The 26004-nt window shown below is 50.7% G+C and overlaps 8 protein-coding genes across 14 annotated transcripts; all 8 read left to right on the forward strand.

The window, feature by feature from the left end:
- The first annotated feature begins 601 nt into the window (after positions 1-601).
- On the forward strand, positions 602-1464 carry LOC141734593 (feather beta keratin). Of its 2 annotated transcripts, XM_074566501.1 has the most exons (2): positions 602-748; positions 1087-1464. In XM_074566501.1, the coding sequence occupies exons 1-2, from the start codon at positions 602-604 to the stop codon at positions 1405-1407; spliced, it is 468 nt and encodes a 155-aa protein (XP_074422602.1). In that variant the 3' UTR covers positions 1408-1464. The 2 variants fall into 2 exon arrangements, with proteins under 2 accessions (XP_074422602.1, XP_074422603.1); XM_074566502.1 differs by lacking the exon at positions 602-748 and having other exon boundaries at positions 1103-1464.
- A 2124-nt stretch (positions 1465-3588) lies between these two features.
- On the forward strand, positions 3589-4465 carry LOC141734594 (feather beta keratin). 2 transcript variants are annotated; one of them, XM_074566503.1, is made up of 2 exons: positions 3589-3735; positions 4077-4465. In XM_074566503.1, exons 1-2 carry the CDS (start codon positions 3589-3591, stop codon positions 4395-4397), a joined length of 468 nt encoding a protein of 155 aa, XP_074422604.1. In that variant the 3' UTR covers positions 4398-4465. The 2 variants fall into 2 exon arrangements, with proteins under 2 accessions (XP_074422604.1, XP_074422605.1); XM_074566504.1 differs by lacking the exon at positions 3589-3735 and having other exon boundaries at positions 4093-4465.
- Positions 4466-6578: 2113 nt separating this feature from the next.
- LOC141734595 (feather beta keratin) lies at positions 6579-7455 on the forward strand. Of its 2 annotated transcripts, XM_074566505.1 has the most exons (2): positions 6579-6725; positions 7067-7455. In XM_074566505.1, the coding sequence occupies exons 1-2, from the start codon at positions 6579-6581 to the stop codon at positions 7385-7387; spliced, it is 468 nt and encodes a 155-aa protein (XP_074422606.1). In that variant the 3' UTR covers positions 7388-7455. The 2 variants fall into 2 exon arrangements, with proteins under 2 accessions (XP_074422606.1, XP_074422608.1); XM_074566507.1 differs by lacking the exon at positions 6579-6725 and having other exon boundaries at positions 7083-7455.
- Positions 7456-9571: 2116 nt separating this feature from the next.
- LOC141734597 (feather beta keratin) lies at positions 9572-10380 on the forward strand. Of its 2 annotated transcripts, none has more exons than XM_074566510.1 (2): positions 9572-9732; positions 10074-10380. In XM_074566510.1, the coding sequence occupies exons 1-2, from the start codon at positions 9572-9574 to the stop codon at positions 10378-10380; spliced, it is 468 nt and encodes a 155-aa protein (XP_074422611.1). The 2 variants fall into 2 exon arrangements, with proteins under 2 accessions (XP_074422611.1, XP_074422612.1); XM_074566511.1 differs by having other exon boundaries at positions 9655-9715; positions 10076-10380.
- Positions 10381-12564: 2184 nt separating this feature from the next.
- LOC141734596 (feather beta keratin) lies at positions 12565-13373 on the forward strand. 2 transcript variants are annotated; one of them, XM_074566508.1, is made up of 2 exons: positions 12565-12711; positions 13053-13373. In XM_074566508.1, exons 1-2 carry the CDS (start codon positions 12565-12567, stop codon positions 13371-13373), a joined length of 468 nt encoding a protein of 155 aa, XP_074422609.1. The 2 variants fall into 2 exon arrangements, with proteins under 2 accessions (XP_074422609.1, XP_074422610.1); XM_074566509.1 differs by lacking the exon at positions 12565-12711 and having other exon boundaries at positions 13069-13373.
- A 2184-nt stretch (positions 13374-15557) lies between these two features.
- On the forward strand, positions 15558-16423 carry LOC141734588 (feather beta keratin). 2 transcript variants are annotated; one of them, XM_074566496.1, is made up of 2 exons: positions 15558-15718; positions 16060-16423. In XM_074566496.1, exons 1-2 carry the CDS (start codon positions 15558-15560, stop codon positions 16364-16366), a joined length of 468 nt encoding a protein of 155 aa, XP_074422597.1. In that variant the 3' UTR covers positions 16367-16423. The 2 variants fall into 2 exon arrangements, with proteins under 2 accessions (XP_074422597.1, XP_074422598.1); XM_074566497.1 differs by lacking the exon at positions 15558-15718 and having other exon boundaries at positions 16062-16423.
- Positions 16424-17905: 1482 nt separating this feature from the next.
- On the forward strand, positions 17906-19512 carry LOC141734495 (feather beta keratin-like). The gene is made up of 2 exons (XM_074566338.1): positions 17906-18190; positions 18855-19512. Exon 2 carries the CDS (start codon positions 18876-18878, stop codon positions 19170-19172), a length of 297 nt encoding a protein of 98 aa, XP_074422439.1. The 5' UTR covers positions 17906-18190; positions 18855-18875; the 3' UTR covers positions 19173-19512.
- Positions 19513-24942: 5430 nt separating this feature from the next.
- Positions 24943-25744, forward strand: LOC141734492 (feather keratin 1-like). The gene is made up of 2 exons (XM_074566335.1): positions 24943-25003; positions 25373-25744. The coding sequence occupies exon 2, from the start codon at positions 25394-25396 to the stop codon at positions 25742-25744; it is 351 nt and encodes a 116-aa protein (XP_074422436.1). The 5' UTR covers positions 24943-25003; positions 25373-25393.
- Positions 25745-26004: the final 260 nt, after the last annotated feature.

Raw genomic sequence — 26004 nt, forward strand, 5'->3', positions numbered from 1 at the left:
ATGTGCCTTTGTTTTTGTGGGGCTTGCCAGTCTAACAGGAATGACAAAGCAATACTTGGTTATGGCAGAGCAACATCCTTCTTCGTGAAACTTGTGGTGACTGCGGCCATCTAGATGCTGCTGAGAGAGGGAGAGGGAAAACCGCCTGGTTTATTACTTGGGAGAGCAATGCTTGATATCACAGAAGGGCAAAAGCCTAAGGGCAGAGCTGACATGCTGGGAAAACTGGTGCCCGAGACAACCTGAGTTGGTTAATAGGGAAAGCTGAGGATATGGATGGCCCTCACATAAGAACCTTGTTGGAAGCCTGGTCTTTAATGATAGGTTGGAAGGAAATGCAGACCCATATATTAAGAAAAAACCTCAAAAAAAAGGCCCCAGGAGGGTGAGAGGCTGTGATTACCTAGTGAGGCAGGCCATCTCCTTCTCTTTGTCTTCATCTTCATCCTTCATTGCTGTGTCATTTCCCCGGAAACAATTTTGGCCTCTAATACTATCACTTGAAAGGAGCCTGTGTGGCTGAGCAGGCATGTCATGAACAGGGAAATGAAAAGGCAGCGTTGCAGGGAACATAAGCAGTGTCCCCATTTCTTTAATTGTGATGCTTTGCATGCAAGATGAGCTTGTTGGTAAATACATTACATGCACAAAAGGTGCCTCTAGGCCTGGGGTGGTCTGGACCAGTATAAAAGCCAGCGCAACTGCAGGCTCCCTCATCCACTTCTCTTGCCTTCTCCTCCGTGGTGAATAAGGTCAGCTGCAACTGCCTTTGCCTCTTTCTTGTCTTTTGTTCTCCTCTTTTTCTTTTGGCCTCAGTCAGGTCTTGTTTTTTTTCATGTACATTCTGCTGAGAGCCTTCCTGCTTGATCCTGCTCCAATCATCTTTCTTATCCGTGTTATCCACACAGCGTAGATGGGAGAATGTCTTGGGCTCTCTCTGCAGGGAAACCTTAGGATCAGCGATCTTGCATCTCCCTTCCTCCCTAGGCAGCCTGTTCCTACTCCCCAGCCTGTGCCTTTGCTCTTGCCGAGCAGGCTGTCAGACTGCACCTCACATAATGCCTTTTCTTTCCCTACCCTCTCTCCCAGGTGCACTTCCGTCCCACAGCCATGTCCTGCTACGATCTGTGCCGTCCCTGTGGCCCAACCCCACTCGCCAACAGCTGCAACGAGCCCTGTGTCAGGCAGTGCCAGGACTCCCGGGTGGTGATCCAGCCCTCTCCCGTGGTGGTGACCCTGCCAGGGCCCATCCTCAGCTCCTTCCCCCAGAACACCGCCGTGGGATCCACCACCTCTGCTGCTGTTGGCAGCATCCTGAGTGAGGATGGAGTGCCCATCAACTCCGGGGGCTTTAACCTCTCTGGCCTTGGTGGCCGCTACTACGGCAGAAGGTGCCTGCCCTGCTAAAGCTGGGCCGGACGTCCAGTGAGTGCATCGACCAGGAAGCCCAGAGCCAGGTGCCCAACTCAGGACGCAGCTGGTGGCCAGGGTTTCCAGAGGGGCTGAGCACCCTCGTGTCCTCCTGCAAAGGAGGGAGGGAAGCAAGGTGCCAGCCTATGTCTTCTTCTTGTGCTCCTGCTTTTTTCTCCGCCTCATGAGTCCCTGGTGTCTCCAGCTGTCCTGTGCCATGGGTTCATCCTGAAGCGAGTTGAGAGGGGCCCTGCTCATCAGCCTCTCTCCGTGTGCGTGGGAGGAAGACGTGTGTCCCGTTGCTGTGATGCGGTGCCTGACTACCAGCTGCCCTTGTAGCAGCCTGGACCGGGTCCCTTCCACCATGCGCTGCTTTCTTTCACTCTTTAGGCTCATTAAAGTTTATGCTGCATTGTAGCTTGATGTCTCCTCGTGTTCCTTCCCTTCTGAGACAGCCAGCCAAGCTGTCCAGGGGCAAATGTGATGCTGTGGAGGGGATAAGGGTGGGCTCGTAAGGGTGAATGTTGGACCTCCGTTGTGCCCAAAGGAGCTGAGTGCTCTCAAGGCCATGGATATTGGAAAAGACATGAGACTGTGGAGTGGTAGGTGGTATTGTCTGAGTGTGCAAAGAGTGGCCAGGAGCTCCCACATGGGATATGTGAGTAACAACTGAGGTTGCATACTGGCTTCCAGTTGATGAGGCAAGGCGTTGACCTGCTGCAAGACATTTCTCTGCAGGCTATCGCCCAACTGGCCAAGGCTCTGATCGCATGTTACCACTCGCAATGTGACCCTGCCCTTCACTCCCCCAAGCACTCCTTCCAAACCCTGGAACTGCAGAAAGGCACAAAGGAATTGAAGGGCCACGTGGCAGCCAGGGCAACTGTGTAAAGGGACATGTGAGCCCTCTACTAGCTTTTGCATCATGGTGATGGTTTGAGCTTAGGCGTGTAAAATGGGTAAGGGAGGGGGATGGACAGACAGGGATTGTCCTCCCTCATCTGAAAGCGATGGGTAGCGTCAGTCACATGTCCCGGAAACTCTGCAGAGAGCTACAAGGGAGCAGGAAAAGCACCTTTGGCCCCACTGGAGCAGTCTTGTGGTCAAAAGCATTAAGTGTTGCGGAGTCCTGCGTGTGTCGCTGTGTCCTGAAGGGACTCGGCTCTGGATCAGATATGCAGCAAATACTCCAGAAACCACACTCAGGTGCTGTGGAGGCCGTGCCTGCAGAGGTCCCACGCAGTGACTCTTTTCTCTCTCCAACCAGGCCCCATGGTGGGGAGAGTGTGGCAGTAGTACCCTGCCAGTTCTGTTCTTCGTGTCTCCTTCCCACGCACTTGCCCTCCAGAGGAAATACTTTGGTCCTGCTGCTCTGGTTGTGCTTCAGGTAAAGGAGGAGGCAGCTCTTGTGCCACGCTCCTCCAACTGCCGTTGCAAGGACTCATGGAGCCTGCTTGCTGCTGAGCAGGGTTGGGTGTCCTGTGGAAATCCTGCCAAGTAAGTGGTGGTGCCCGGTGTGCCAGCAGTCTGGATGGCCATAGCTAAGACGAGGGCAGGAAAAGAGACGTGTATGGATTGGCCAGCACATGGGGTCACCGGGGTGCCTCCAACTTTGCCAGAGGTGTCCAGCAGAGAGTGTTGGGAGGTGAATAGGCTTCATTCTTACCCACTGGTATTCTGCTGCTTAAGGCAAGTAGGGATGAAGGAGAGAAGGAAGACGGCAAAAGAACCAGACAAACTTCTGCCAAGAGCAAAGCTCAACCGCTGAGAGAGGGTGTAAAACCCAAGAGCAGAGGTGCCCTGCTTAGAAAGGCGATGCCTAGTACAGTGTGAGTGGGCAGAGCATGAGAGAGTGCAAATGATGGTAGGGAGCCTCGCATGCAGATGTCCAGGCTGAAGCCTCAGGGTTGTGAGGAGACCTGCCCCATTCGTCAGGAAATACTGTAAAGGGAGGGCCTGGAGGGCAAGGGGATGGCATCACCTGGTGAGGTGGGACACTCCTCATCACTGGCTGCATCATCTGCCTGTGCTGACGTGTCATTTCTCCTGGAAACATTTTGGCCTCTAATACAGTCACTTGAAAGGAGCCTGCGTGGTTAACTGGGCATATCATGAACAGGGAAATGAAAAGGCAGCTTTGCAGGGAACATAAGCAGTGTCCCCATTTCTTAAATTGTGATGCTTTGCATGCAAGATGAGCTTGTTGGTAAACACATTACATGCACAAAAGGTGCCTCTAGGCCTGGGGTGGTCTGGACCAGTATAAAAGCCAGTGCAACTGCAGGCTCCCTCATCCACTTCTCTTGCCTTCTCCTCCGTGGTGAACAAGGTGAGCCGCAACAAGCTTTGTCTCTCTCTTGTCTTTACCATTTTTCTCCTCTTTGTCTTTTGTCCTCAACTGAGTCTTTTTCTTGATGTAGCTTTTCCTGACAGTCTTGGTCCCTGATCCTGCTCCCATCATCTCAGTTGTCCTTGTTCTCCACTGAGGGGAGGTGGGACAAAGTCCTGGGCTCTCTCTGCAGGGAAACCCTGGGGACCGTGGTTCCTCATACTTTCTTCTTCCCCATGCAGCCTGTCCCTGCTCCCCAGCCTGTGCCTTTGCTCTTGCCGAGCAGGCTGTCAGACTGCACCTCACATAATGCCTTTTCTTTCCCTACCCTCTCTCCCAGGTGCACTTCCGTCCCACAGCCATGTCCTGCTACGATCTGTGCCGTCCCTGTGGCCCAACCCCACTCGCCAACAGCTGCAACGAGCCCTGTGTCAGGCAGTGCCAGGACTCCCGGGTGGTGATCCAGCCCTCTCCCGTGGTGGTGACCCTGCCAGGGCCCATCCTCAGCTCCTTCCCCCAGAACACCGCCGTGGGATCCACCACCTCTGCTGCTGTTGGCAGCATCCTGAGTGAGGATGGAGTGCCCATCAACTCCGGGGGCTTTAACCTCTCTGGCCTTGGTGGCCGCTACTACGGCAGAAGGTGCCTGCCCTGCTAAAGCTGGGCCGGACGTCCAGTGAGTGCATCGACCAGGAAGCCCAGAGCCAGGTGCCCAACTCAGGACGCAGCTGGTGGCCAGGGTTTCCAGAGGGGCTGAGCACCCTCGTGTCCTCCTGCAAAGGAGGGAGGGAAGCAAGGTGCCAGCCTATGTCTTCTTCTTGTGCTCCTGCTTTTTTCTCCGCCTCATGAGTCCCTGGTGTCTCCAGCTGTCCTGTGCCATGGGTTCATCCTGAAGCGAGTTGAGAGGGGCCCTGCTCATCAGCCTCTCTCCGTGTGCGTGGGAGGAAGACGTGTGTCCCGTTGCTGTGATGCGGTGCCTGACTACCAGCTGCCCTTGTAGCAGCCTGGACCGGGTCCCTTCCACCATGCGCTGCTTTCTTTCACTCTTTAGGCTCATTAAAGTTTATGCTGCATTGTAGCTTGATGTCTCCTCGTGTTCCTTCCCTTCTGAGACAGCCAGCCAAGCTGTCCAGGGGCAAATGTGATGCTGTGGAGGGAATAAGGGTGGGCTCGTAAGGGTGAATGTTGGACCTCCGTTGTGCCCAAAGGAGCTGAGTGCTCTCAAGGCCATGGATATTGGAAAAGACATGAGACCGTGGAGTGGTAGGTGGTATTGTCTGAGTGTGCAAAGAGTGGCCAGGAGCTCCCACATGGGATATGTGAGTAACAACTGAGGTTGCATACTGGCTTCCAGTTGATGAGGCAAGGCGTTGACCTGCTGCAAGACATTTCTCTGCAGGCTATCGCCCAACTGGCCAAGGCTCTGATCGCATGTTACCACTCGCAATGTGACCCTGCCCTTCACTCCCCCAAGCACTCCTTCCAAACCCTGGAACTGCAGAAAGGCACAAAGGAATTGAAGGGCCACGTGGCAGCCAGGGCAACTGTGTAAAGGGACATGTGAGCCCTCTACTAGCTTTTGCATCATGGTGATGGTTTGAGCTTAGGCGTGTAAAATGGGTAAGGGAGGGGGATGGACAGACAGGGATTGTCCTCCCTCATCTGAAAGCGATGGGTAGCGTCAGTCACATGTCCCGGAAACTCTGCAGAGAGCTACAAGGGAGCAGGAAAAGCATCTTTGGCCCCACTGGAGCAGTCTTGTGGTCAAAAGCATTAAGTGTTGCGGAGTCCTGCGTGTGTCGCTGTGTCCTGAAGGGACTCGGCTCTGGATCAGATATGCAGCAAATACTCCAGAAACCACACTCAGGTGCTGTGGAGGCCGTGCCTGCAGAGGTCCCACGCAGTGACTCTTTTCTCTCTCCAACCAGGCCCCATGGTGGGGAGAGTGTGGCAGTAGTACCCTGCCAGTTCTGTTCTTCGTGTCTCCTTCCCACGCACTTGCCCTCCAGAGGAAATACTTTGGTCCTGCTGCTCTGGTTGTGCTTCAGGTAAAGGAGGAGGCAGCTCTTGTGCCACGCTCCTCCAACTGCCGTTGCAAGGACTCATGGAGCCTGCTTGCTGCTGAGCAGGGTTGGGTGTCCTGTGGAAATCCTGCCAAGTAAGTGGTGGTGCCCGGTGTGCCAGCAGTCTGGATGGCCATAGCTAAGACGAGGGCAGGAAAAGAGACGTGTATGGATTGGCCAGCACATGGGGTCACCGGGGTGCCTCCAACTTTGCCAGAGGTGTCCAGCAGAGAGTGTTGGGAGGTGAATAGGCTTCATTCTTACCCACTGGTATTCTGCTGCTTAAGGCAAGTAGGGATGAAGGAGAGAAGGAAGACGGCAAAAGAACCAGACAAACTTCTGCCAAGAGCAAAGCTCAACCGCTGAGAGAGGGTGTAAAACCCAAGAGCAGAGGTGCCCTGCTTAGAAAGGCGATGCCTAGTACAGTGTGAGTGGGCAGAGCATGAGAGAGTGCAAATGATGGTAGGGAGCCTCGCATGCAGATGTCCAGGCTGAAGCCTCAGGGTTGTGAGGAGACCTGCCCCATTCGTCAGGAAATACTGTAAAGGGAGGGCCTGGAGGGCAAGGGGATGGCATCACCTGGTGAGGTGGGACACTCCTCATCACTGGCTGCATCATCTGCCTGTGCTGACGTGTCATTTCTCCTGGAAACATTTTGGCCTCTAATACAGTCACTTGAAAGGAGCCTGCGTGGTTAACTGGGCATATCATGAACAGGGAAATGAAAAGGCAGCTTTGCAGGGAACATAAGCAGTGTCCCCATTTCTTAAATTGTGATGCTTTGCATGCAAGATGAGCTTGTTGGTAAACACATTACATGCACAAAAGGTGCCTCTAGGCCTGGGGTGGTCTGGACCAGTATAAAAGCCAGTGCAACTGCAGGCTCCCTCATCCACTTCTCTTGCCTTCTCCTCCGTGGTGAACAAGGTGAGCCGCAACAAGCTTTGTCTCTCTCTTGTCTTTACCATTTTTCTCCTCTTTGTCTTTTGTCCTCAACTGAGTCTTTTTCTTGATGTAGCTTTTCCTGACAGTCTTGGTCCCTGATCCTGCTCCCATCATCTCAGTTGTCCTTGTTCTCCACTGAGGGGAGGTGGGACAAAGTCCTGGGCTCTCTCTGCAGGGAAACCCTGGGGACCGTGGTTCCTCATACTTTCTTCTTCCCCATGCAGCCTGTCCCTGCTCCCCAGCCTGTGCCTTTGCTCTTGCCGAGCAGGCTGTCAGACTGCACCTCACATAATGCCTTTTCTTTCCCTACCCTCTCTCCCAGGTGCACTTCCGTCCCACAGCCATGTCCTGCTACGATCTGTGCCGTCCCTGTGGCCCAACCCCACTCGCCAACAGCTGCAACGAGCCCTGTGTCAGGCAGTGCCAGGACTCCCGGGTGGTGATCCAGCCCTCTCCCGTGGTGGTGACCCTGCCAGGGCCCATCCTCAGCTCCTTCCCCCAGAACACCGCCGTGGGATCCACCACCTCTGCTGCTGTTGGCAGCATCCTGAGTGAGGATGGAGTGCCCATCAACTCCGGGGGCTTTAACCTCTCTGGCCTTGGTGGCCGCTACTACGGCAGAAGGTGCCTGCCCTGCTAAAGCTGGGCCGGACGTCCAGTGAGTGCATCGACCAGGAAGCCCAGAGCCAGGTGCCCAACTCAGGACGCAGCTGGTGGCCAGGGTTTCCAGAGGGGCTGAGCACCCTCGTGTCCTCCTGCAAAGGAGGGAGGGAAGCAAGGTGCCAGCCTATGTCTTCTTCTTGTGCTCCTGCTTTTTTCTCCGCCTCATGAGTCCCTGGTGTCTCCAGCTGTCCTGTGCCATGGGTTCATCCTGAAGCGAGTTGAGAGGGGCCCTGCTCATCAGCCTCTCTCCGTGTGCGTGGGAGGAAGACGTGTGTCCCGTTGCTGTGATGCGGTGCCTGACTACCAGCTGCCCTTGTAGCAGCCTGGACCGGGTCCCTTCCACCATGCGCTGCTTTCTTTCACTCTTTAGGCTCATTAAAGTTTATGCTGCATTGTAGCTTGATGTCTCCTCGTGTTCCTTCCCTTCTGAGACAGCCAGCCAAGCTGTCCAGGGGCAAATGTGATGCTGTGGAGGGGATAAGGGTGGGCTCGTAAGGGTGAATGTTGGACCTCCGTTGTGCCCAAAGGAGCTGAGTGCTCTCAAGGCCATGGATATTGGAAAAGACATGAGACTGTGGAGTGGTAGGTGGTATTGTCTGAGTGTGCAAAGAGTGGCCAGGAGCTCCCACATGGGATATGTGAGTAACAACTGAGGTTGCATACTGGCTTCCAGTTGATGAGGCAAGGCGTTGACCTGCTGCAAGACATTTCTCTGCAGGCTATCGCCCAACTGGCCAAGGCTCTGATCGCATGTTACCACTCGCAATGTGACCCTGCCCTTCACTCCCCCAAGCACTCCTTCCAAACCCTGGAACTGCAGAAAGGCACAAAGGAATTGAAGGGCCACGTGGCAGCCAGGGCAACTGTGTAAAGGGACATGTGAGCCCTCTACTAGCTTTTGCATCATGGTGATGGTTTGAGCTTAGGCGTGTAAAATGGGTAAGGGAGGGGGATGGACAGACAGGGATTGTCCTCCCTCATCTGAAAGCGATGGGTAGCGTCAGTCACATGTCCCGGAAACTCTGCAGAGAGCTACAAGGGAGCAGGAAAAGCACCTTTGGCCCCACTGGAGCAGTCTTGTGGTCAAAAGCATTAAGTGTTGCGGAGTCCTGCGTGTGTCGCTGTGTCCTGAAGGGACTCGGCTCTGGATCAGATATGCAGCAAATACTCCAGAAACCACACTCAGGTGCTGTGGAGGCCGTGCCTGCAGAGGTCCCACGCAGTGACTCTTTTCTCTCTCCAACCAGGCCCCATGGTGGGGAGAGTGTGGCAGTAGTACCCTGCCAGTTCTGTTCTTCGTGTCTCCTTCCCACGCACTTGCCCTCCAGAGGAAATACTTTGGTCCTGCTGCTCTGGTTGTGCTTCAGGTAAAGGAGGAGGCAGCTCTTGTGCCACGCTCCTCCAACTGCCGTTGCAAGGACTCATGGAGCCTGCTTGCTGCTGAGCAGGGTTGGGTGTCCTGTGGAAATCCTGCCAAGTAAGTGGTGGTGCCCGGTGTGCCAGCAGTCTGGATGGCCATAGCTAAGACGAGGGCAGGAAAAGAGACGTGTATGGATTGGCCAGCACATGCCTTGGTCACCGGGGTGCCTCCAACTTTGCCAGAGGTGTCCAGCAGAGAGTGTTGGGAGGTGAATAGGCTTCATTCTTACCCACTGGTATTCTGCTGCTTAAGGCAAGTAGGGATGAAGGAGAGAAGGAAGATGGCAAAAGAACCAGACAAACTTCTGCCAAGAGCAAAGCTCAACCGCTGAGAGAGGGTGTAAAACCCAAGAGCAGAGGTGCCCTGCTTAGAAAGGCGATGCCTAGTACAGTGTGAGTGGGCAGAGCATGAGAGAGTGCAAATGATGGTAGGGAGCCTCGCATGCGGATGTCCAGGCTGAAGCCTCAGGGTTGTGAGGAGACCTGCCCCATTCGTCAGGAAATACTGTAAAGGGAGGGCCTGGAGGGCAAGGGGATGGCATCACCTGGTGAGGTGGGACACTCCTCATCACTGGCTGCATCATCTGCCTGTGCTGACGTGTCATTTCTCCTGGAAACATTTTGGCCTCTAATACAGTCACTTGAAAGGAGCCTGCGTGGTTAACTGGGCATATCATGAACAGGGAAATGAAAAGGCAGCTTTGCAGGGAACATAAGCAGTGTCCCCATTTCTTAAATTGTGATGCTTTGCATGCAAGATGAGCTTGTTGGTAAACACATTACATGCACAAAAGGTGCCTCTAGGCCTCGGGGGGTCTGGACCAGTATAAAAGCCAGTGCAACTGCAGGCTCCCTCATCCACTTCTCTTGCCTTCTCCTCCGTGGTGAACAAGGTGAGCTGCAACAAGCTTTGTCTCTCTCTTGTCTTTACCATTTTTCTCCTCTTTGTCTTTTGTCCTCAACTGAGTCTTTTTCTTGATGTAGCTTTTCCTGACAGTCTTGGTCCCTGATCCTGCTCCCATCATCTCAGTTGTCCTTGTTCTCCACTGAGGGGAGGTGGGACAAAGTCCTGGGCTCTCTCTGCAGGGAAACCCTGGGGACCGTGGTTCCTCATACTTTCTTCTTCCCCATGCAGCCTGTCCCTGCTCCCCAGCCTGTGCCTTTGCTCTTGCCGAGCAGGCTGTCAGACTGCACCTCACATAATGCCTTTTCTTTCCCTACCCTCTCTCCCAGGTGCACTTCCGTCCCACAGCCATGTCCTGCTACGATCTGTGCCGTCCCTGTGGCCCAACCCCACTCGCCAACAGCTGCAACGAGCCCTGTGTCAGGCAGTGCCAGGACTCCCGGGTGGTGATCCAGCCCTCTCCCGTGGTGGTGACCCTGCCAGGGCCCATCCTCAGCTCCTTCCCCCAGAACACCGCCGTGGGATCCACCACCTCTGCTGCTGTTGGCAGCATCCTGAGTGAGGATGGAGTGCCCATCAACTCCGGGGGCTTTAACCTCTCTGGCCTTGGTGGCCGCTACTATGGCAGAAGGTGCCTGCCCTGCTAAAGCTGGGCCGGACGTCCAGTGAGTGCATCGACCAGGAAGCCCAGAGCCAGGTGCCCAACTCAGGACGCAGCTGGTGGCCAGGGTTTCCAGAGGGGCTGAGCACCCTCATGTCCTCCTGCAAAGGAGGGAGGGAAGCAAGGTGCCAGCCTATGTCTTCTTCTTGTGCTCCTGCTTTTTTCTCCGCCTCATAAGTCCCTGGTGTCTCCAGCTGTCCTGTGCCATGGGTTCATCCTGAAGCGAGTTGAGAGGGGCCCTGCTCATCAGCCTCTCTCCGTGTGCGTGGGAGGAAGACGTGTGTCCCGTTGCTGTGATGCGGTGCCTGACTACCAGCTGCCCTTGTAGCAGCCTGGACCGGGTCCCTTCCACCATGCGCTGCTTTCTTTCACTCTTTAGGCTCATTAAAGTTTATGCTGCATTGTAGCTTGATGTCTCCTCGTGTTCCTTCCCTTCTGAGACAGCCAGCCAAGCTGTCCAGGGGCAAATGTGATGCTGTGGAGGGGATAAGGGTGGGCTCGTAAGGGTGAATGTTGGACCTCCGTTGTGCCCAAAGGAGCTGAGTGCTCTCAAGGCCATGGATATTGGAAAAGACATGAGACTGTGGAGTGGTAGGTGGTATTGTCTGAGTGTGCAAAGAGTGGCCAGGAGCTCCCACATGGGATATGTGAGTAACAACTGAGGTTGCATACTGGCTTCCAGTTGATGAGGCAAGGCGTTGACCTGCTGCAAGACATTTCTCTGCAGGCTATCGCCCAACTGGCCAAGGCTCTGATCGCATGTTACCACTCGCAATGTGACCCTGCCCTTCACTCCCCCAAGCACTCCTTCCAAACCCTGGAACTGCAGAAAGGCACAAAGGAATTGAAGGGCCACGTGGCAGCCAGGGCAACTGTGTAAAGGGACATGTGAGCCCTCTACTAGCTTTTGCATCATGGTGATGGTTTGAGCTTAGGCGTGTAAAATGGGTAAGGGAGGGGGATGGACAGACAGGGATTGTCCTCCCTCATCTGAAAGCGATGGGTAGCGTCAGTCACATGTCCCGGAAACTCTGCAGAGAGCTACAAGGGAGCAGGAAAAGCACCTTTGGCCCCACTGGAGCAGTCTTGTGGTCAAAAGCATTAAGTGTTGCGGAGTCCTGCGTGTGTCGCTGTGTCCTGAAGGGACTCGGCTCTGGATCAGATATGCAGCAAATACTCCAGAAACCACACTCAGGTGCTGTGGAGGCCGTGCCTGCAGAGGTCCCACGCAGTGACTCTTTTCTCTCTCCAACCAGGCCCCATGGTGGGGAGAGTGTGGCAGTAGTACCCTGCCAGTTCTGTTCTTCGTGTCTCCTTCCCACGCACTTGCCCTCCAGAGGAAATACTTTGGTCCTGCTGCTCTGGTTGTGCTTCAGGTAAAGGAGGAGGCAGCTCTTGTGCCACGCTCCTCCAACTGCCGTTGCAAGGACTCATGGAGCCTGCTTGCTGCTGAGCAGGGTTGGGTGTCCTGTGGAAATCCTGCCAAGTAAGTGGTGGTGCCCGGTGTGCCAGCAGTCTGGATGGCCATAGCTAAGACGAGGGCAGGAAAAGAGACGTGTATGGATTGGCCAGCACATGCCTTGGTCACCGGGGTGCCTCCAACTTTGCCAGAGGTGTCCAGCAGAGAGTGTTGGGAGGTGAATAGGCTTCATTCTTACCCACTGGTATTCTGCTGCTTAAGGCAAGTAGGGATGAAGGAGAGAAGGAAGATGGCAAAAGAACCAGACAAACTTCTGCCAAGAGCAAAGCTCAACCGCTGAGAGAGGGTGTAAAACCCAAGAGCAGAGGTGCCCTGCTTAGAAAGGCGATGCCTAGTACAGTGTGAGTGGGCAGAGCATGAGAGAGTGCAAATGATGGTAGGGAGCCTCGCATGCGGATGTCCAGGCTGAAGCCTCAGGGTTGTGAGGAGACCTGCCCCATTCGTCAGGAAATACTGTAAAGGGAGGGCCTGGAGGGCAAGGGGATGGCATCACCTGGTGAGGTGGGACACTCCTCATCACTGGCTGCATCATCTGCCTGTGCTGACGTGTCATTTCTCCTGGAAACATTTTGGCCTCTAATACAGTCACTTGAAAGGAGCCTGCGTGGTTAACTGGGCATATCATGAACAGGGAAATGAAAAGGCAGCTTTGCAGGGAACATAAGCAGTGTCCCCATTTCTTAAATTGTGATGCTTTGCATGCAAGATGAGCTTGTTGGTAAACACATTACATGCACAAAAGGTGCCTCTAGGCCTCGGGGGGTCTGGACCAGTATAAAAGCCAGTGCAACTGCAGGCTCCCTCATCCACTTCTCTTGCCTTCTCCTCCGTGGTGAACAAGGTGAGCCGCAACAAGCTTTGTCTCTCTCTTGTCTTTACCATTTTTCTCCTCTTTGTCTTTTGTCCTCAACTGAGTCTTTTTCTTGATGTAGCTTTTCCTGACAGTCTTGGTCCCTGATCCTGCTCCCATCATCTCAGTTGTCCTTGTTCTCCACTGAGGGGAGGTGGGACAAAGTCCTGGGCTCTCTCTGCAGGGAAACCCTGGGGACCGTGGTTCCTCATACTTTCTTCTTCCCCATGCAGCCTGTCCCTGCTCCCCAGCCTGTGCCTTTGCTCTTGCCGAGCAGGCTGTCAGACTGCACCTCACATAATGCCTTTTCTTTCCCTACCCTCTCTCCCAGGTGCACTTCCGTCCCACAGCCATGTCCTGCTACGATCTGTGCCGTCCCTGTGGCCCAACCCCACTCGCCAACAGCTGCAACGAGCCCTGTGTCAGGCAGTGCCAGGACTCCCGGGTGGTGATCCAGCCCTCTCCCGTGGTGGTGACCCTGCCAGGGCCCATCCTCAGCTCCTTCCCCCAGAACACCGCCGTGGGATCCACCACCTCTGCTGCTGTTGGCAGCATCCTGAGTGAGGATGGAGTGCCCATCAACTCCGGGGGCTTTAACCTCTCTGGCCTTGGTGGCCGCTACTACGGCAGAAGGTGCCTGCCCTGCTAAAGCTGGGCCGGACGTCCAGTGAGTGCATCGACCAGGAAGCCCAGAGCCAGGTGCCCAACTCAGGACGCAGCTAGTGGCCAGGGTTTCCAGAGGGGCTGAGCACCCTCGTGTCCTCCTGCAAAGGAGGGAGGGAAGCAAGGTGCCAGCCTATGTCTTCTTCTTGTGCTCCTGCTTTTTTCTCCGCCTCATAAGTCCCTGGTGTCTCCAGCTGTCCCGTGCCATGGGTTCATCCTGAAGCGAGTTGAGAGGGGCCCTGCTCATCAGCCTCTCTCCGTGTGCGTGGGAGGAAGACGTGTGTCCCGTTGCTGTGATGCGGTGCCTGACTACCAGCTGCCCTTGTAGCAGCCTGGACCGGGTCCCTTCCACCATGCGCTGCTTTCTTTCACTCTTTAGGCTCATTAAAGTTTATGCTGCATTGTAGCTTGATGTCTCCTCGTGTTCCTTCCCTTCTGAGACAGCCAGCCAAGCTGTCCAGGGGCAAATGTGATGCTGTGGAGGGGATAAGGGTGGGCTCGTAAGGGTGAATGTTGGACCTCCGTTGTGCCCAAAGGAGCTGAGTGCTCTCAAGGCCATGGATATTGGAAAAGACATGAGACTGTGGAGTGGTAGGTGGTATTGTCTGAGTGTGCAAAGAGTGGCCAGGAGCTCCCACATGGGATATGTGAGTAACAACTGAGGTTGCATACTGGCTTCCAGTTGATGAGGCAAGGCGTTGACCTGCTGCAAGACATTTCTCTGCAGGCTATCGCCCAACTGGCCAAGGCTCTGATCGCATGTTACCACTCGCAATGTGACCCTGCCCTTCACTCCCCCAAGCACTCCTTCCAAACCCTGGAACTGCAGAAAGGCACAAAGGAATTGAAGGGCCACGTGGCAGCCAGGGCAACTGTGTAAAGGGACATGTGAGCCCTCTACTAGCTTTTGCATCATGGTGATGGTTTGAGCTTAGGCGTGTAAAATGGGTAAGGGAGGGGGATGGACAGACAGGGATTGTCCTCCCTCATCTGAAAGCGATGGGTAGCGTCAGTCACATGCCCCGGAAACTCTGCAGAGAGCTACAAGGGAGCAGGAAAAGCACCTTTGGCCCCACTGGAGCAGTCTTGTGGTCAAAAGCATTAAGTGTTGCGGAGTCCTGCGTGTGTCGCTGTGTCCTGAAGGGACTCGGCTCTGGATCAGATATGCAGCAAATACTCCAGAAACCACACTCAGGTGCTGTGGAGGCTGTGCCTGCAGAGGTCCCACGCAGTGACTCTTTTCTCTCTCCAACCAGGCCCCATGGTGGGGAGAGTGTGGCAGTAGTACCCTGCCAGTTCTGTTCTTCGTGTCTCCTTCCCACGCACTTGCCCTCCAGAGGAAATACTTTGGTCCTGCTGCTCTGGTTGTGCTTCAGGTAAAGGAGGAGGCAGCTCTTGTGCCACGCTCCTCCAACTGCCGTTGCAAGGACTCATGGAGCCTGCTTGCTGCTGAGCAGGGTTGGGTGTCCTGTGGAAATCCTGCCAAGTAAGTGGTGGTGCCCGGTGTGCCAGCAGTCTGGATGGCCATAGCTAAGACGAGGGCAGGAAAAGAGACGTGTATGGATTGGCCAGCACATGCCTTGGTCACCGGGGTGCCTCCAACTTTGCCAGAGGTGTCCAGCAGAGAGTGTTGGGAGGTGAATAGGCTTCATTCTTACCCACTGGTATTCTGCTGCTTAAGGCAAGTAGGGATGAAGGAGAGAAGGAAGATGGCAAAAGAACCAGACAAACTTCTGCCAAGAGCAAAGCTCAACCGCTGAGAGAGGGTGTAAAACCCAAGAGCAGAGGTGCCCTGCTTAGAAAGGCGATGCCTAGTACAGTGTGAGTGGGCAGAGCATGAGAGAGTGCAAATGATGGTAGGGAGCCTCGCATGCGGATGTCCAGGCTGAAGCCTCAGGGTTGTGAGGAGACCTGCCCCATTCGTCAGGAAATACTGTAAAGGGAGGGCCTGGAGGGCAAGGGGATGGCATCACCTGGTGAGGTGGGACACTCCTCATCACTGGCTGCATCATCTGCCTGTGCTGACGTGTCATTTCTCCTGGAAACATTTTGGCCTCTAATACAGTCACTTGAAAGGAGCCTGCGTGGTTAACTGGGCATATCATGAACAGGGAAATGAAAAGGCAGCTTTGCAGGGAACATAAGCAGTGTCCCCATTTCTTAAACTGTGATGCTTTGCATGCAAGATGAGCTTGTTGGTAAACACATTACATGCACAAAAGGTGCCTCTAGGCCTCGGGGGGTCTGGACCAGTATAAAAGCCAGTGCAACTGCAGGCTCCCTCATCCACTTCTCTTGCCTTCTCCTCCGTGGTGAACAAGGTGAGCTGCAACAAGCTTTGCCTCTCTCTTCTCTTTACCATTTTTCTCCTCTTTGTCTTTTGTCCTCAACTGAGTCTTTTTCTTGATGTAGCTTTTCCTGACAGTCTTGGTCCCTGATCCTGCTCCCATCATCTCAGTTGTCCTTGTTCTCCACTGAGGGGAGGTGGGACAAAGTCCTGGGCTCTCTCTGCAGGGAAACCCTGGGGACCGTGGTTCCTCATACTTTCTTCTTCCCCATGCAGCCTGTCCCTGCTCCCCAGCCTGTGCCTTTGCTCTTGCCGAGCAGGCTGTCAGACTGCACCTCACATAATGCCTTTTCTTTCCCTACCCTCTCTCCCAGGTGCACTTCCGTCCCACAGCCATGTCCTGCTACGATCTGTGCCGTCCCTGTGGCCCAACCCCACTCGCCAACAGCTGCAACGAGCCCTGTGTCAGGCAGTGCCAGGACTCCCGGGTGGTGATCCAGCCCTCTCCCGTGGTGGTGACCCTGCCAGGGCCCATCCTCAGCTCCTTCCCCCAGAACACCGCCGTGGGATCCACCACCTCTGCTGCTGTTGGCAGCATCCTGAGTGAGGATGGAGTGCCCATCAACTCCGGGGGCTTTAACCTCTCTGGCCTTGGTGGCCGCTACTACGGCAGAAGGTGCCTGCCCTGCTAAAGCTGGGCCGGACGTCCAGTGAGTGCATCGACCAGGAAGCCCAGAGCCAGGTGCCCAACTCAGGACGCAGCTGGTGGCCAGGGTTTCCAGAGGGGCTGAGCACCCTCATGTCCTCCTGCAAAGGAGGGAGGGAAGCAAGGTGCCAGCCTATGTCTTCTTCTTGTGCTCCTGCTTTTTTCTCCGCCTCATGAGTCCCTGGTGTCTCCAGCTGTCCTGTGCCATGGGTTCATCCTGAAGCGAGTTGAGAGGGGCCCTGCTCATCAGCCTCTCTCCGTGTGCGTGGGAGGAAGACGTGTGTCCCGTTGCTGTGATGCGGTGCCTGACTACCAGCTGCCCTTGTAGCAGCCTGGACCGGGTCCCTTCCACCATGCGCTGCTTTCTTTCACTCTTTAGGCTCATTAAAGTTTATGCTGCATTGTAGCTTGATGTCTCCTCGTGTTCCTTCCCTTCTGAGACAGCCAGCCAAGCTGTCCAGGGGCAAATGGTATTCCACACAGGGCAAAGGGTGGCTGAAGGTATTTGGTGGACTTGTGCCATTCTTGGGGGAACAGGAGGAGGGAAGGCTCACTATAATGATCACCTGGAAGGGACTTGCCTTTACACATGACAGAGCAATACAAAGTCATTCACATGCCCTTGTCCTGAATACCAGGCTTATTGTGACTCTCAGCAAACCCCTGAGAAGTTTTCCATGGCTCCAAGACATGTGTTATATGTGACAAAGCGCCCAGGAGTTGTATCCCTTCAGTCTGTCTCCAGACCATCTCTCTATGACCCCCAGACCTTGTTCTGAACTACTCAGCAATGTTGGCAGACCACCACAGTCAGGGTTGGGGAGTCCCGCTTCAGGTAGAGTGAGGGGCACCTGCTGTGCTGTCCCATACGCTGTAGGATCCCCTACAGTGCCTTTCCCCAGAGCTAAAGTCCTCTCTTCCCTGAAAGCCAGCTGCTGCCAGTGAAACCCACGTGCCCTGCTGTGCAGGAAGGCCCTCAGGAGACACACTCTCCATCCACACTCATGAGCCATGCTGAGCTGACAGCAGAAGCACGGTGGGGTGAAAAGATCATGCTGGGAAGGGAAGGCAGCATCTGTGCAAGTGATCAGCGAGAGCAGGGTGCGGCAGGGCAGATGGCAGCCTTTGGGCAGATGCCCACCAGAGGCCCTGACTGAGGCAGCTTCACCGTCTGGGAGGAGACCCTGCCTGTGGATTGTGTGGGGCAGGGATGTGATTGAAAGGAGACTCAGAAGGAAAGATGGATTTTCCACTTATGAAACAAATGGAAGCTTCCGCCTTGCAGGAAGAAGTCCTTCCCCCCATTGTTGTGATAGATGGAGCTGGTGTCCTGTGTCCCAGGGGCACAGGAGATTTCCTCTTCTTGCACATCAATGGCCTGAGTGCAGTAACAACAGGCCCAATGGCCCTGATGAACCCCACCTGGGGTCTCTCCCACCTCCTTCTTCCCTTTGACCCAGAGCTCTATTTAAGCTCTGTCTTGTGGCCTTGGTCTTTTCTTCAGCTGGGTGGCAGGAGTGTGAGGCTCCTGTTCTTCTGCAGGTTTGCCTCTGCCTACCCATGAGCCGCCTGGATCTGGAGCCCGTTTCCCACAGTTTTCCCATCCTCTTCGTGGGTCTGTCTGGTTGTTCTGGCTCTGGTCAGCAATCACTGGGCTCTGTTGACGCGCGTTGCCATTGTTGGATCTGTTCCTGACCTGTGGGCTGACTGCCCTTATGATCACTCAGTTCTGCTTCATCGCTGTGAACCTGATGTTTGAGCTGGACTCTGGACTGCACCTGTCCACTCTCTCAGTGTTTTCCTTCCTCAGGTACTGTGCAGTGTAATAATTCTTCTTTTACTTCTCTGTCATTTCTCCTGGAAGTGTTTTGGCCTCTAATACAGTCACTTGAAAGGAGCCTGTGTGGCTGAACAGGCACGTCATCAACAGGAAAATGAAAAGGCAGCATTACAGGGAACATAAGCAGAGTCCTCATTTTTTTAATTATGTTACTTTTGCATGCAAGATGAGCTTGTTGGTAAACACATTATGTGCACAAAGGGTGCCTCTAGGCCTGGGGCGGTTTGGACCAATATAAAAGCCAGTGCAAACTGCAGGCTCCCTCATCCACTTCTCTTGCCTTCTCCTCCGTGGTGAACAAGGTGAGCTGCAAACAGCTTTGCCTCTTCTCTTTCCCTTGTTCTTTTCTTTGTCTTTTGGCCTCAACTAGTCTTGATCTTGGTGTAGCTGTTGCTGAGCACCTTGGTCCTATATCCTGCTCTCATTGTTTTTCTTATTCTTGTTCTCCACTGTTTGGAGAGGGGAGTAAGTATTGCTTCTGTTTTTAGTGGCCCCTTCAGGACTGGGGCTTCTACATCTCTCTTCTGTCCTATGCACCTGTTCCTGCTCCCCAGCCTGTGCTTTTGCTTTTGCAGAGAAGGCTGTCTGGCTGCACCTCACATGTAGCCTGTGTTTTCCCTGCTGTCTCTCCCAGGTGCACCTCTGTTCCACAGCCATGTCCTGCTATGATCTGTGCCGTCCCTGTGGCCCAACCCCACTCGCCAACAGCTGCAACGAGCCCTGTGTCAGGCAGTGCCAGGACTCCCGGGTGGTGATCCAGCCCTCTCCCGTGGTGGTGACCCTGCCCGGACCCATCCTCAGCTCCTTCCCCCAGAACACCGCTGTGGGGTCCTCTGCATCTGCTGCTGTTGGCAGCATCCTGAGTGAGGATGGAGTGCCCATCAACTCCGGGGGCTTTAACCTCTCTGGCCTTGGTGGCCGCTACTACGGCAGAAGGTGCCTGCCCTGCTAAAGCTGGGCCGGACGTCCAGTGAGTGCATCAACCAGGAAGCCCAGAGCCAGGTGCTGGTCTGAAGACAGAACTACTGACCAGGGTTTCCAGAGGGGTTGAGCACCCTCGTGTCCTCCTGCAAAGGGTGGAGGGATATTAGTTCCGTATGGAAACATGGGCAACTGATGTCTTATTCTTGAAATTCCTGCTTTTGATGACTTTCCTTGCATCTGTTATTTTGAGTTTCACATTGACGTGTACAATGCTGTACTTTAAAATGATCAGCGGAGGGGCTTTTTTCAGGAATTAAGGATAAGTGGAGTCTTGCTTGCTGTCTTTCATCTGGAATGGTGTAAATGTCTTTTTCCCTTATATAAATATATATTCCTTTTGTTTTGCATAAGGCTACTTGACTTTTTATCATTAAACTGATGTTGCATCTGAATTTGGGTTTCCTTGTGGTTTTCTTCTTTTTTCATCCCCTTGGGGAAGTATGTGTCATATATGGAAAATCTATGTAGAGTACCTTCTCCATGGTAAATGTGAACTGCATAGTCACCACAATCAAGCTCACAAAAATAAGTTGTTGTTTACACTCTTGTGAATCATTGAACAGGTTTACACATATATTTCTCTTGCTATTTTTTTTCCACATCTGTGTGTAAAAGTCAATTTTTATATTTCGGGTTGGGAGCTTTCTGATTTTATCCCCTATTTGGCATGTCTGAACTCTGAGAATTTGAAAGGCATCATAACATTTTTGAGGAGAATTGGGTTTCTATTTTTGGTTCGATTGAGTTCTAACAGACTCTGAGGCTTTAACCATGACATGCTTTGAGTGATTTTGATTCAAGGCTTCAAAGGCGAAGTGAGTGTTCAAATCTCATCAAAGTGATAAGAGTCTTCAGATGATTGTATCATTAATAAATTTTTACGATGGGTTTTGATGCCCTCTCTTCATACATTAAAGGAAATCCAATGAATCTTATTCCTTAGCTAATCTGCAGAAGAACTCTTATAATATGGAGGAAAATTTATGTGAGTGAAGAACTAGACAAATGGCCGTAGGTATTTCCCATAAGAGCAGTTTGGTTTTAATCCTGTTATCTAGGAATTTCCTCAAAGATGTTAAAACTCAGCACGTTGTGTGCAACTAAGAGACATCAAAGAATAATAAAGAACACCTTTGTCTGTAGGTACATAAACTTTGAGAAACTTATCCAAATTTTTAATTGTATTGACTCCTTTGCTCTCCCTATAGATACGTGGTGTCTGGCAGGACACAGCACAGGAAAGCAGTAAGAATGGGAGTTGTGTAATTTCTGATGACTCCACCTTGTACAGGGTTTTCTCTTTTAAAGCCCACTAAGGTGCATTTGAAAATTGAAGTATCATAATGCTGAGAGAGAAATAGTGGAGGAAGCAGAGGGGAGAGATCTGGTGTTCAGGTTTGGTGCTGGAACCAGTCCAAATGTCCACACAGTGGGGGGAAAAGAGATAGGTTTATTTTTTTCAAACATTTTACACTATGTTCTAAGTTTTCTTTACTTAAAAATTACCTACTTGCAAAGTTACCAAAGTGGGAGAAAACAATAGTTTAGAGAGAAGATGGGATATGTCCTCTTTTAGGTTGTGGCTTGAGGCAGCAAAAGCAAAGTATGAAAGATGGTAAATCAATAGGTACTAGACTGAATGGAGTCTCTGCTTAAAAATTGGTTTCCATGACTATTTTCTAAACAAATAATTGAAGGGATGGGAATGTATACACAAGCATATGGTGCCCTGTTGACAGAACTGGTGTCATTGAAGTAATTAGTTATTCACTCAGATCTGTGAGGAATCGCTGATTGCACTCTGATGTACATCAAAGAATGGCTTCGTTCTTAGTGGCAGGAAGGCGTCTTTCTATGATGCAAATGGACATGGAGCACAAAGAGTACAGAAATGAATTTCAGCAGAAAGAAACGTCTGGTTAAGTGGCCTGAATCCAACAACAACATGTCCTGGAAGCTACATTTTTGGTGCTTGTTGTGAATGAAAAAGCTTGGAGAGCTGGTCTCTGCTGTAAGCTTCTAAGTCTATGCTTGATGATTTAAAAGAAAAAAAGAATGCAGTGTCCTGGAACCAGCCATCTTCAGACAATGTGGCATCACGGAGTGTTTGTGCAGGATGTTGAAGCCTTTATTAAAAGTATCATTAGAGAGGCGGTTCCTGAAGAATGTGAACATCAATTTGAAGGCCATGTCCCCTTTGTATGTTAAGAGTGGAGAAATGGGTACAATAGCTATGCATATGCATACTCATAAATTTATGAGACTATTGAGGCATCCCTTTTCGCGTGAATTAATTCCCACATACATTTTTTGCAGGTGGAACCTTGATAACGAAATTGTTTTGCTTTGTTTTCCAGTCTGGATTCACCCTGGCATTGCTTTAGAAGCATACTCTACCCATTAAAAATTCTTTCATCTTCACAATTTATGGGTACTTTTAATTTTGGGTACTTTTATACTGACTCTATTAGTGTTGATATGAAATTACTTCAAGGCCCGCCTAACAAAGACTTTTTTTCAGCTCCGCAGCAGTATGTTGGCTTGCGAGTGTCTTGGGAGAACAATCTAGGATCACATTCAAGACATTTACTAAAGCTCTTTGTGTGCGATTCCCTGCCTGACCCACTTGAGAACAATTGCCAGGTAATTTGTTTACCATCTTTAAAAAAAAAAAAAAAATCTCAGAGGAGATCTCCAAGGAGGGCTTTAAGCCTCTTGTATGAGTTCTTTGAGCCAATCAGACCAACCTGGAGTCAAGCCATGGTCAGGAGACAGATCAGAAGTCTTTGTGAAAACACAGCAGTGATGTATGATGAGTTTGTTTTTTAAATATGAGATAGTCTACCAAATAGAAGCTCTTGGATTAATGGAAGGAAACAGAACAGAAGTGTTGAAAACTTCTGTGGCTATTGTTACAAGTTTTACAGGGAAAATAATTCTCCAGGTTGTCAGTAAGCACCTGATGCTATGAAGAATTTGTATTTCAAAAATGTCCATGTTTACATGTTTATGGGTTGGTAGCATTGTTTAGACATGTAAAGGAAGGGAAATATTTAAGAGAGTAGGTGGGTCACTTTAGATAATGTTATTGGGATATGAGAAGCACTTTAAAAAATTGTAAAAAGTTGATTTTTTAATTTAAAGAATTGTTCAGGGTTGGTTTTTGTAGTGTTAAAATACAAACGGCTTCACTTTGTGAAGCTATAAACTTCTTAGTTCAGAGGTTTTAAAGACAGTCCCTACGATGAGGGTATGAAAACTTCATCATACATCACGAAGAGTTTGATAACTTAATTCTGTGAATAACCACATTATTAACAAAAATTTTGAAGGACTTTGAAACCCTTCTTCTTTAGGAACCGAAGACCTAGAACTTTCATTTTCCAGATATCTAAGAATTCTTAGGCACAATATTCAAAAACTCCTCTGCAAGGAGAGGTTCAAACCCTGCAGCTTGTACAGGAGACACTGCAAAGTAAAGTTAAAAATTGTATTAAAATTTTGTATAAATATCCCACTTATGCAATAAACTTCCATCAATCTGGATGTAACCACTGTTGTACCGCTGTCTGTAGCAAGGGAAAAAATACAATGGCAAACGTATCCTTGTGTGGGTTTTTTTGCCGCAATGACTCCACAGTTAACTTGTGCAAGGATAATGCCTCAAAATAGTTTAAAATTCATTTGTGTCCTCAAGATGACTTGTGAAGTACTATTCATATTTGTGGTCTGAGATGGTACAGAGGGGAGTTATAGGTTCCCTTCATAAAAGAACTGATAAATCAGGTTTCAGTGTCCCCTTGTGCCAACAGCTGTGCCTCAAACTGCATCGCTGAAGTGTAATAGGGTGATACTACCTGAATTTGATGGAATATAATAGTATTATTCTCTGAAATTCACAGAGGGCTCTGATACTTTCTCGTTGGACTCGGGGATTTCAGGTGTGCATTTGCTTGCGCTTTTTTGCAGGGCCTTCACAAAACACAAAAGTTCAGTCTAGATTGTTCTTATGCTTGGCTGGAGTTGGAGTTTTGCAAACATGGTGGAGACCAGAATTTATTAAGGATTTACACTCATATTCTCAATAAAAGGACACATTTAAATGATGAATTATGTATTGTATAAATTTTTCTTAATATTTTTCTTTATGACTAAAATGAAACGTACACTAGGAGCATAAATTTTATTGTGACTGAAAGGTGGCACTGGAATAAATTTGGTCCATAATACCAGAAGATGAGAGAAACTTGTATGACAGAATACGTATGTCAGAAGATAAGGAAATGAAAACAAAATAATAAACAGTAAGGAAAAGACATTTAATCAGTTGGAAGCATTTTGCATTCAGGATGTACTCGTTGGTAAATAATTTCATGCACAAAGGATGTCTGTGGTCCTCAGGCCATCCGAGATGCAGTATAAAAGCTAACTCAACTCAACGTCCTTCTACCACTTCTCTTACTTTTTTCCTCTTTTGTGAACAAGGTTAGTTCAAATCTACTCCTCTTTTTGTGTTTGCTGAATTCTTGCCTTCATAACAATTTGATTGCTGTTCTTTTTTCTCCACAGTGTTTTGCTAGTTGCTGGGTTGGTTGGGGGGAAGGCTTTTTCTCTTTAAAAGTTGTGTTTTGCTGTTAGAATTGCAGGTATTTCTGGGGCCCCAACTTGGCCATGTGGATGCTTGAAATGGTGATATAAATTTATTTAAATGTGGGCTTTCAGACATGCTTGGTGACTTAGATAACAGTAGTAATAATAATAATAAAGATTATCAAACTGAATGGGTAGAATACCTGTGCAAGGGGGTTGGAAGTAGGTGATCTTTAAAGGTCCCTTCCAACTCAAACAATTCTATGATTACAGACATCTACATGCTCAGTCATCTTTCAAGTAGCAATGTGAATTTTATACCTTTAAGGGTCTTATCCATCTTCTGTAATGCCTGAAATTTCAGCTGGGTTGATATGAACAGTGTTTGTAAAGGATGTGGATGCATGTATCTTCAGAAATGTCGTCCAGAAAAATCCTTTTCTTTGTTGTTCATTCCAGGAGAGGCTTCTTCAGTGTTCCCCCCCCCCCCCTTTTTTTTTTGTTATGATGAATTTATTACTGGGCACAGTAAGAAACAAGAGGGTAAAATGAACCAGATACTAAAAGAAACAGCTGGAGAGCAGGGGAACTAGAAAGACTCAAAGCAGAGGTTTGTGGGTTTTAAAAATCAATTATGTTGAACCACAAGCTTTTGAGCTCTAAATACCACTTTCTAAATGAAGAAAAAATGAAGCTCCATACTGAGATTGTAAGGAATAGTCATACTGAGTTCAGCAAGGATACTGGCTCTAATCATGCATCCTCAACCTTCTTCTGCTGTAGAAATCAACATGGACTTCGATACAATAGACACCATCAAAAAGTTCTGCTTGGTGTCTTACAGTTTTGAAATTATGTTCCAGGGTGCAATGACACCTGCAAGCTTAGAGAAATGGTTTCGGGGACTGTGAGGACAAGGGGAAAGAACAGCAAAACCAGAGGAGAGCTGAGCACCCAACAGGCTGAGATGGGCATAGGAAACAGCAACATTTGTGTTTGTTGGTGTGTTGGAACCAGACACAGGAGCATGCAGGGAACTCCTGGCTTTCTCATGGCTGGCATATCTGTGGACAAGTTGTCTGGGAGAGATTTCCAAAGACCTCAGCTTCAAGTATGCTTAACTATATTGAAATTTGTATCTCTTCCTAGGCAAAGTTGCAACCTGGAAAATCTTCATTTCATTTTCCAGCTGTCTATTGAACTCTATCCGTAAGTACATTTGTGGCTTGGTGTTACTCATAATTACTACTTCTGCAATGCTCTGAATACCTGGGGCTGGATCTCAGTAGTGTCTGTCCAGACATACAGCCAAGCAAAATACTAAAATGAAAGTAATGATACAGATATGTGCCTTTTTGTTCTGCTGCCAGCTATTCTACTAGATCACCAACAACTGAGAGAGGATTATTTCAGTCTCCATCTTCTTGTAGCATATTTAAGAATTTGTTTTCCTTCTCAACTCACTCCCCATTCTTAAAAGAATCCCTGGGAAGCTTCTGTTGTCCTGATACCTGAGCTGAGAAAAGGTAAGTGCAATACGACGCCTACATTGCATTCACTTCTGGTCCTGTGTTACAGACGTATCTCCATCCAACAGCCATGTCCTGCTATGAGCGGTGTCCGTCCAACCCCTGTGGGCCAACCCCGCTGGCAAATAGCTGCAACGAGCCCTGCGTCAGGCAGTGCCAGGACTCCACAGTGGTGATCCAACCCTCTCCCGTGGTGGTGACCCTGCCTGGACCCATCCTCAGCTCCTTCCCTCAGAACACCACTGTGGGTTCCTCAGCATCTGCAGCCATCGGGAGCGTGCTCAGTGCTGAGGGAGTGCCCATCTCCTCCGGCAGCTCCTTGGGATTCGGCGGCTTTGGGTATCCGGGCCTGGGCAGTGGGTACAGCCGGCCCTACCGTCGCTACAACACCTACCGCAGTGGCTTCTATGGGCCGTGCTAAAGCGTGAGGCGCAAGCAGGAAGGAATGACCAGGAATGCTGAAGCACAACCCGATGCAGGACTGAGCTCATGGCCATGGTTTTCAGAAGTGATGTTAGATACCCACAGCTCCAGCTCAAGTTACTGGAGCTGTGGGAACTCGGCATCTCCTAAAATCAGGCCTTTGCTTGTCTTACTCCTTGAATACTTCTGAATAGAATACTTCTGAATACTTCTGAATCAAACATATGTTTTTTCTACTGCTGTAGATGATACCTCATT

The sequence above is a fragment of the Larus michahellis genome, chromosome 24 (assembly GCF_964199755.1).
Source record: "Larus michahellis chromosome 24, bLarMic1.1, whole genome shotgun sequence".
NCBI classification, from domain to species: Eukaryota; Metazoa; Chordata; class Aves; order Charadriiformes; family Laridae; genus Larus; species Larus michahellis.